At 45.0% G+C, this 9,782-nt stretch overlaps 1 protein-coding gene across 1 annotated transcript in view; it reads right to left on the bottom strand.

Moving 5' to 3' along the window:
- Window positions 1-1,130: 1,130 nt before the first annotated feature.
- med13a (mediator complex subunit 13a) overlaps window positions 1,131-9,782 on the bottom strand; it is a 69,790-nt gene continuing 61,138 nt past the window's right edge. The window contains exons 20-30 of the mRNA XM_085288141.1: window positions 9,211-9,613; window positions 8,841-9,072; window positions 8,440-8,631; window positions 7,556-7,779; window positions 6,097-6,239; window positions 5,789-5,947; window positions 4,715-4,903; window positions 4,240-4,382; window positions 3,987-4,151; window positions 2,437-2,537; window positions 1,131-2,223 (exon numbers count right to left, since the gene is read on the bottom strand). Of these exons, the coding sequence (XP_085144267.1) occupies window positions 2,091-2,223; window positions 2,437-2,537; window positions 3,987-4,151; window positions 4,240-4,382; window positions 4,715-4,903; window positions 5,789-5,947; window positions 6,097-6,239; window positions 7,556-7,779; window positions 8,440-8,631; window positions 8,841-9,072; window positions 9,211-9,613 (2,084 nt within the window). The 3' untranslated portion in view covers window positions 1,131-2,090. The remainder of the gene's footprint in view (window positions 2,224-2,436; window positions 2,538-3,986; window positions 4,152-4,239; window positions 4,383-4,714; window positions 4,904-5,788; window positions 5,948-6,096; window positions 6,240-7,555; window positions 7,780-8,439; window positions 8,632-8,840; window positions 9,073-9,210; window positions 9,614-9,782) is intronic.

Here is a 9,782-nt window from a genome sequence, read left to right as displayed (position 1 = left end):
CAGCTAGATTACACACGCTTTGATTTTTTATAGTTTGACTATGTTATAACGGACAGACAACAATGGAAACTGTTTATTCTAGCTTATGCCAGACTGGTGGAAATGTTAAAAAATAATAATATGTGGTATTTTGATTACACTGTTTTGCAAATACCGCTTATGATGAGATATTAGGGCTTTTAGATTCCTGCCCATTTCTAACTCCATTTAATCTTGATTTGTACTTACCCAAACAGTTTCTGGTGTCAGTATAAATTCCACATTTTGAAGAATATACAGACAGCAGTTGGTGAGGAAGGAAAACGGAGAGCAGGACCCGTTTATCCCCCTGTCGCTGACAGCGAGAAGAAATGCAGAAAATTATCAAAAGAATGAACTGCCAGCTGCTACTACATGCCACCCAGGGGCAACTCAGCCATTTACAAGCAAGATATCCCACTCAAATGGCTCTGCGTGGTTATTCCAATGCCTTTTCCCACATGTGAATAGTGTGGTAACAAGCTTGCAGAGATATTGTATATTAGACGCAGATGGTTACTGCAAACAACCATGATTTTCCAAAAAAGAAAACATGGCAAAATAAACTTTCATAGGTTTATTAAATATTGAATGTATTTATCTACACTCAAAATAAGACCAAATACATTTTAATGGTCAAATTTTCCAAGCCAACAGACGCTGGCTAATATGAAAGATAAAGAGCAACATCAGTAGATGGAGGAAACATCCAGACAGAACATGTTTGTCTTTGCATGTCCAACGGGCAGCCATCCATAACAGGTTCATTTACACCACACATTTACTTTCACACTGAAATGGGACTGGTCTAAATGTGTCCATAACCAATCAGAAGTGGTGCCAGGAGGCAGACCTCAGCCAATGGGAGTACGGAGAGGCGCGCTACAATAAAGGGATGTGCTGAAAAGGACACTGCATGTCTCTTCTCACGGTCTTGCTTTCATTTTCTTCTCGAAGAAAATTAACGGATTAAAAAAAGAAATAAGATTAAACCTGAGGTCAGCTACTTCCAAGAGATGCCAATAGTTGTCACTCCGCTGCACTATTGGTGTCCTTGTCCAATTGCACATCACAGCCCCCTCCCCCAGGCAATAAACACAAGCACAGGAAAATAAGTTGACGCACTTTATTCCTAAAACAGAAGCCACACCACCGACTGCTGGCATGGCATTCATATAGAATTATTTTATATATATTGCCGTTTGGTTTTTGTGTCTAAATGTGTGGTATAAAATACTATATACAACAATGTACCTCTTTATTTGAACACAGTGAAGTTCATTGCTGTACAAGTCCTCTGTAGCTACAGCTTTGCTGTAAGGTCTTCACGCTCAAAGGCATGAAACATAGTTCTCCACTCTAATTCTTCTGTACATTGTGACAATACAAATATTCTGTCTCCATTACAAAAAATAATACTCTAAAAGCAACCTACTGGGACTTTCATTTTTATGGGATTTTTTCCTCTGGTGTTTTTATTAAGACGATTACATATATCTTAGACCAATTGCTTTAAAGCAGGAAGGTGATATAAACCTTCTCCATTTTTTATATATAAAAGAGGTTAAGAAATAAGACAAATTATACATTTAAAAACTTACAATAAATAAGATAAATGCAGGCATTTTGTTTGGATACAATTACATCCAAAGGAATAAAAAGGAATTTCATGTCTTAAAACCAAAGATCCATTCTTGGGTTTTTTCCTTGATCAAATATGTCCCTTTTCTTCCAATAATTTTACAGATAAACTTGTCTCATCGATACAGACTGGCCAGTGACTGTGCTGCCATGCTACATATCATGACAACCAATCTGTCATTCTTTCACGTTCATTGAATGCAATTCAGCTTCTAGTTTCCCCTCTTTTTTTATTCCCTTGTCTCTACGTGCATGTCTTTAAATCACAGGGACAGAATATCCAGTCTCACGGGGGAGGGGCGGCGTGGTGGAGAAGGACTGGCTAGGCTTGGAAAACCATCTGATCCCATCTTGGTGCAGGATCCAGCTCCGTACACTGGTTTTCACTCATTATGACCCCCCGCCGCCTTCTTCCTGTAACAGCCTGATGTTTACAACATGTTCATGATGAAGTTGTACATCTGGTTGAGCACCACAAAGTGAATTGGTAGACACGATCGTCGGTCTTGCGTAGCCGGGTCACATGTCAGCCAGGAGAGGGCGTTGTACTGCTCCAGCACAAATCTGCCGAGGAACACAGGCATACAAAACGGTTACGCTTCAACGTTCAATCGATGAACATTAAAACATGCGGCAACTTTTACCAGCATTGTGCACAAACCAGCGTCAGTCTGAAATCGGCTACAAATAGAAAACTCACCCTGGAAACAGTCAGCAGGGTGGTAATAGTAATTTGTGCACTCGACCTGATGCAGAGTGTGTGCTGGTGTTGTTTACCTGAGTACATCTGAGGTCTGATTGGAGTCGAGGGGGTGGGAGTGTTTGCTGTGCAGCAGTTCATCTGATTGCACTGAAGCCACATGGAGGTGCAAAGAGGCCTGAGAGGAAGCACGGGGGGAAGAGGTGGCGTCAGAGGCATTATAATGAAGTTATCAACCTTTCATTACATGTCATTTAAATAATGACAGCTCTTTTCACAGCAGAAGGGTAGCAGCAGTGAGTCTGCAGCCAATTCCAGAAGCAATGGATAAAAAGGCAAACAAAACAAAACGACCTTATTCTAAGTACAACACACTTTGATTGTGTGCAATTACGCACAAGGCTTCAATCACACTTGCTCAAGCAGCAACATTCTTCACCAGCCTTACAAATTTACTGCATTTCCGACATAGCTGTGGTTTATTGGGGTGGTGAACCAAGTCTATGCCAGAGCGGTCAGAGCTATCAGCTGAGCCCGGGATTAACAACCAGCACTGTTTATAACGGCCACGCAGAGCTCTGTCGTAAAAAAGTGTCAGTGCATTTTAGTAGAACACCCGACAGGTAAGAAAAAAGGTCAGGGTTGCAACCCACACAGGACACTGGTGTTGGGCTTTGGGTGATAATGTTCAGGACGGCTCCTTAAATTCACTAGTAGGGCTGTGCGATATGACCAACATCTCATATCCCGATATAAGACATCTATCAGCCCGACAACAATACAAATCACAAAAATGTTACACTTTCTGAAAATTCTGTGAATCTCGGGCAGCTCTACTTGCGTGAAGAGTTTCCAGCTGAGTGTCGTGCACCTGGAGTCGAGTGTTTTGACAGATGCATGAAACGATAAATTTTAGACATAAGTTGTAAGGTCGCTGTATTCTTTGTATTTATTAGGTGGCGTGCTGCAGGGAAAAGCGCGCTCTAACGTTTGAGTCTGAGGCTTATTTGGAGCACCTGACGGCTCTTTTTTGCTTCTCGTCTGTAAACTCTCTCCACACTCTTTCACGTGATCGCTGCGTAGGTGGTAGAAGACGTTTGTCGTGTGGAGTCTGAGGTGGGGGCCGGCTTCCTGCATAATTACAGTTTTCTGGTTCGTGTCAGACTTTTCATAACCAACCCATGTCCGTGCTACAGAGGCAGCACCTCCTTTAGGAATAAGGTGCTGGATTTGTTTTGACTGGTCTTTCTGTTTGTCATCATTTTAGTTTATTTTGAAAAATCTCAACAGCATCTTGAGCTTTATTGTGAAAGGTTTATGTGGAAAATAAACAAGCAGACGCTGGGTTTACCGTCGTTGTTGCTAATGACAACACATAAAAACAGTGACTTGTCCGTCCGTAGTGTGGTTATTTTAAATATAAGAGAAAGAGAGAACTTAAAAAAATTAATATGGCTGCTTCAAAATAAAATAAATAAAAATACAATATTGCCATAAATAGTTTATTTTGCGACACCACGAAACAAACGATAGCGTGACATGAAACAATGTTTTCATATCGTCATCAGATGTATATCATCATATTGAACAGCCCCAGTAAAGATGCAGGAGTATCCTTAAGTAGTACCTTGAGAAAGAGTGGGCACTGGTTCTGAGCCTGCGGACAGGCTGACCAGAACCAGTCGGGTAGTGGGCCGGCTTTGGCCGTGGAGACGAAGTAGCCGAGTGCCAGAGGCTGCTGCAGGAGGTTAGGAACTTCTTCGTGGGACTCCATACGATCGGTACTCTGACCCTGCAACGAGGTGGAAACTCGAGATAAACTTTTTGCTTTCTAAGCGTCATGTTGCACAGCGTGTGTGTGCGTTATGTACATGTTGTACCTTGCTGCCATCACCTCCGTGGTGGTAATGAGAGCCAGGGGAGTGCACCGGGGAGGTGGTAGGTGAGATGTTGATGATGTCTGGATCCACTAAATCGTTCTCCTGGTCGAGCAGGGCTAAGATCTCGATAGCATCAGAGCCATCTGTGGAGAAGAGAACAGCTCAATAGGATCTGCGATTGGAGGGTGAGTGTGCCACTTACTGTAATGCAAATTGTGACTGTAAATATAGCTTCTTTTTCTGCCAACAAATGTATTTTTCGCAAAAGAAATGAGCTGAAGACCCCTGAGGGTGCCATAGATGCAGAAAGCATGTATGCAACCATGACTACTATTCATTCTTAACAGACTAGAAAAGTAAACAGGGAGGATTTGGAAACAAACTGCACTGAACGGGGGGGGGGGGGGGGTTGCTGTGAGACAAACAAACAAGAAACAGCTGCTGAGTGAAAGACAGATAAAGGAGAACGACTGACCAGTGGTGGGATTGAGAATGTCGATGTTGGTGTCGATGTTGGTGTAATTGCAGCTGGCGACCTGGACGATGGCAGAGGTGGGGAAGACCAGGATGTGGGTGCAGGAAGTGTCCTGCGGCGTGCTAAGCTGCGATGTCTGCATGTTTAAGGTGGTGCTGCGGCCAAACACCGAGCCCGTCGACACCGAGTCTGAGAGGACGCACAGAGGAGAGAGAAAGGGTCAGTGAAGACACACAATATGAACAAGAATCCATTCACAATCCTTTTGTCTAGTACAAGTAAAGTGATTAAACTGGTGCTCGCTGAGCAAATTCATCCCATCCCAATCGTTAAAAGTGATTTAATTTCACCGCACCATCGTGACTATGTTAACAGAAAAGCCGAGTTAGAGCTTTAACTGATTAACACAGCTACGGCATTCAAAATTGAAAGAATTAACTGATTAAATATTCATGTGTGTTAATTTTTGCAGCTAAAAAATCACAGTATTAGGTTTTCAAAGCGTATTTTAAAGCGTCCTCACATATATACACACCACGGAGGAAAGTAGATTCTGAATGTCAGAACAGCTGTTACATTTAGTGCCAACCCCCTTAGTCATAGTCATCTGAGGCTAACACAGCCTCGCTAATCTCTTTCAGCTTGAAGGGGTTTTTAGAAAGGAGATGTCCTCAGCTTGGCATAGCTCAACAGAATCCCAGCATGATGCACTGACAATCCCCCCCTACTCGTTTCCCAAAATAAACCCATTGATCTGGCTCTCCATCACACTGCATTGAGATCAATGAGTATCTGAGAGGTAGTGCTTTATGAGCGAAAGGTACACGATCTTCCCTGCCATCAATCCGCCCTGGACGGGGAAGGGAAGGGGGGGGCATTGTGATACGCTCCTACCATCCATCATGCCACACACACACACACACACACACACACACACACACACACACACACACACACACACACACACACACACACCAGCGTTGCCTCTCTGGGTGAAGTACTGTCACTCAGATACGACGTGTACATTAAATCAGTACGTTTATTTAGAATCTTTGTCAAGCGCACACGTTGTACCTGGCATGATGATAAAGGATCCCTGTGGCTCCATGGCAACCAAGCACACGCTGAGGATGCTGGGGGTGTCCGAGGCAGAGATGCCACACATTCGGCACATGTCCTTCAGACGTCGACTCAGCGACTGCAGGTTTCTCCTGTTCAACAGAATGCTCCAGTCTGGGACACAGAGGCGAGACAAAGGGGAGACTGAGTGAATCGTACACTGGTACGAAAACACTTCAGTGCTCGACAATCTGGTTTTTGGCCTCGGCAAACTTTAAAAATAAATAAATGAATGAATGAATCAGCACGACTGTCCTCCTTACCTTTCAACTCTCCGTGCCCGATCCTGCCTAGTCGGCCAATCACCACCCTCCAGGGAAGGGATGTCATCTGCACGAGTCCCAAACACCAATCCCACAGTTTCTGTAAGCCGAGACGCCGAACTGACCCCTTTTTCCTCCGTGCCCTGCAGAACACACACAGCACAAACACGTCAAAACCTCGCGTTAGCCACTCAGCAGGGGTTCAATGCAGGATAAGCTGAACTAGGGCTGGGCGATATGACCCAAAATTCATATCTCGATATTTTTTACCTGGACGGCGATATAAGATATATATCTCGATTTTTTTTTTTAAAAGCCATAAAGTAAGAACAAAATGAGAGTTCTTAGTCAAAGCTGTGTCCCAGATGTCACACAGGCACTTTTATTAACATAGAGCAGATGTACATAAAATTTACTCAAAAATAAATTATGAGCATTTATTAAATAATAATGCTCCATAAATAAAAGAAAACAATGTTGTTTTTGTGCATAACAAAAAGCTCACAATTGTGCAGTCAAAATGTAAACTAAAAGACGCTGAGCATAGTAACAAAGACAGATTTCACAGCTGCTCTGTTCCCAACTTCTACTCTGTGACTGACAGCATTGAGTTTGAAATCCTCTTCGTAACCACGTCTCTGAACAGGTGCCATTTATGGTCCTTATACACAGTAGGGTAATATTACGTTGAAGCACAGTACGTATCACTCCGCGAAGGCTCCTCGGTAGCCGTAATGCGCCGACAAACTATCAAGCGGTGCAGCACCGTAGCTTACCAAAGTCGTACTCAAACATTTGTGACAGATTGCTGAGCGCTGTGTTCCACATAAAATCGGTTCACGGCCATCAAGCACAACCAGAATTCATACATAAGGCGCGCTGTCAACTTTTGAGAAAATGCAAGGATTTTAGGGTTAGCGCGGTTAGCTCGTTAGCATGGTTAGCTTGTTAACACGTTGACGGCGTCCAGCCCCACGCACGGGTCGATGCGCAGTAACTCGTTAACGGAGATTTGCCGTGTTCATCTTGTCGCTGCCTGCACGTGAAGCGATGGGGGAGGAGGGGGAGTTGTGTTCAGTGAAGGCGAGGCGGAGTAACGTTGCGTAGAGACAAAAGTGGACGAAAGAGAGGCAAACTTGCGGCTCCACAAGTATAGTTATAACGTAACATAGACTATATCGATATAAAGGATATTGTCACATCTTATATCTCGTATAAAAATATATCGATATTTTTTAAAAACTCGATATATCGCCCAGCTCTAAGCTGAACCTCTTGCCTGTTGTCTAAATTTGAGTGCTAAGCGTCGTGCAGATTAGATATGAAGCAGACACCCTGAGTGACATCGAGGTTAAACACTTGTGTAGAGTAATATTAAACAGCCAGGTTTTGTTTCATAAAAACATGCCACGGTCCAAACTGTGAAGATGGCAGGTTTGTAACGCTGATGCAGTCCTACCTGTGGGGTACATCTATGTTGATGATGCAGGTCTCCAGCAGTTCCCCATACAGGTCAGTGCAGGTAGCCAGAAGCCACCGTTGGTCGTGGGACAAACAGTAACCTACAAATAGCACGTTGTACTTCTGCGAGGCCTCTCCAAACGTCTCCCCCAGCTCTGTCTGCTTGTCCTTCACAGGTGCGAGGATGAACGGCGGCGTGTACAGACGCAGACACTCTGGCCTCTGCAGATGGAAAAAAAGATTCAGGATTTATGTTTCACCTCTTCTGCACCAAAGGATAAATACTAGATCTCTTCTGTCTTGGCTGACTTCCCATATTATTTATGGATAAATATGCTAATGTGTCTGTCCCATTGTCCCACCCGTATCCCAGTTGTTTCTCCAAGGTACTTCAAGGCTTTCCAGTGTATAAAAGGAAAAGGTAGCATTGCTGTGAGGAAGGAAGTCAGCTGAATTAGGTCCTGATCTAAAGCACCCCTTTGTCTAAACTGGGAGTCAAGATCCCATTATGAAGGTCTCAGGGAGCTAGCCAAGCACATAATGGAAAGAAAACTCTGGAGGAGCAGAGGGTTACAAGTTCCTTTGGTCCGGTTCCAGTTTCAAAAAAAAAAAAAAAAAAAAAAAAACCCTCTGGGGATGGTTAAGTCTGAAAACTATTTCTTTCTGGTTGCACACTCAACACAGCTGGGGCTCGAGGCTGGACCACATCAGGTCAGGTTCATGTTTGGCCTGAAACACTGCTGCTGGGGTCGGAGTGCCACCCTCTCTTTGCTCTCGATCGATCAGAGAAAGGAGGATACCCGGACAATAACACTAACTCACAGGACCAAAAGAGAGCACTGAGTTTGACAACGCCTACAACCTGGCTTTTGCTGCATTTACCTCCGGGCTCTTCAGTGCAGTGTCTATGGCCAAGCCCGGGCCGAAGCCGGTCAGTGATTTGACGTTGGTGGAGGCGGGCAGTGGCCGTCTGCACTGAGTGAACACTGAGAATGCGAGCGATTTGAGGTGCTGGGCGTAGATATGACGGTCTTCACCTCGCACTGGCTGAAGCAGGTACTGGCATGGGATAATCTGAGGTTTAACAGAAGAGAACGAAAGGGACACAAAGTTTTTAAAATGACAGGTAACCAAACTCTAAACTCTTTACCAATGCTTCTTTACATGCAACATGAAAAGTGGGAAGTAGCACACATGTTATGGTTGTGGAACAACACTGCAGTTCCCACGATGAGAATGAAATCAAAACAACATGCAGGACCTCTCCTTTGAAATCTACTTACTTGTACAGAAACAGAATTGCGGATGTGTGGAGGCAGCGACTGAAGCATCTCAAGGTAGCAGCGTAGCAGACCCAGCGTCCACACGCTGGATTGTGCGGGCACTGGCCCCGCGCCCCTGTCCGCCTCCTCGTAGCTAAAGGGGTCCACAATGTAAACAACGATGGCAGGTGGGTACGTGACAGCGTGGGACTCCCCATCCGTGGGCACTCCCACCTTCTCTCGCTCCAAAGTGCTACAGAAAATACAAGGACTCATTTTACGCTCAGCCAACTTTAGATCATAAATGCTAAACTTTATTTTTTTGCATGAAAGTGTTTAGTATTAATACTTTTCTGTTGGATGTATGAGGGCTTTTGTGTTCTGACAATACCTCTCGGGGGGCTCTGTGGGCCCCTGGGCTTGGCTGCTGGAGTTGTCCCCCGAGGCACCGGTATTCTGGGTACCAGCCTGCTGTCCCAGCTGTCCACTCTGGGGGCCGCCTCCCTGGCCCTGGCCGCCCATGCTCCCAAAGGGGGGAAAGGAGCCGGGCTTGGCAGGTATCGTGCTGCCGGTCTGGCCTGACGATGTCACGAGGTTGTTGGAGGGCACAGAGCTGTTGGAGGGCCCGCTGCTGCTGGGAACAGTGGAGCCAGCGGCGTTCACTGAAGCCTGCTGGCTGGCTGTGCTGGAGGTGGAGTTAGATAGTTGTGTGGATGATGACTGGTTGGATGAGGGTGTGGGGCTGGGCTGCGTAAGGAGAGAGCTGTCTAATGCCTGTGATGCGAGGTATGGAGCTGCATCGAGAAACAACACAGGAAAGAAGAGCGCACATCGTTGGACTTTTATCAATAAGATAAAGCAGACTGAAAATAAAAAAAGATACTCCATTTACTACTTTTCAACATCCTCCTACTCTGATCACGCTTCTTTGGAAGCTCTGCTCGCTTTCAAGCAGTCAAGGTT

Source organism: Mchenga conophoros, linkage group LG10, assembly GCF_057382185.1.
Source record: "Mchenga conophoros isolate Kocher_MC1m ecotype Shallow Benthic linkage group LG10, M_conophoros_male_GT1.1, whole genome shotgun sequence".
NCBI lineage: Eukaryota > Metazoa > Chordata > Actinopteri > Cichliformes > Cichlidae > Mchenga > Mchenga conophoros.
This window is presented reverse-complemented; position numbering and strand designations above follow the sequence as displayed.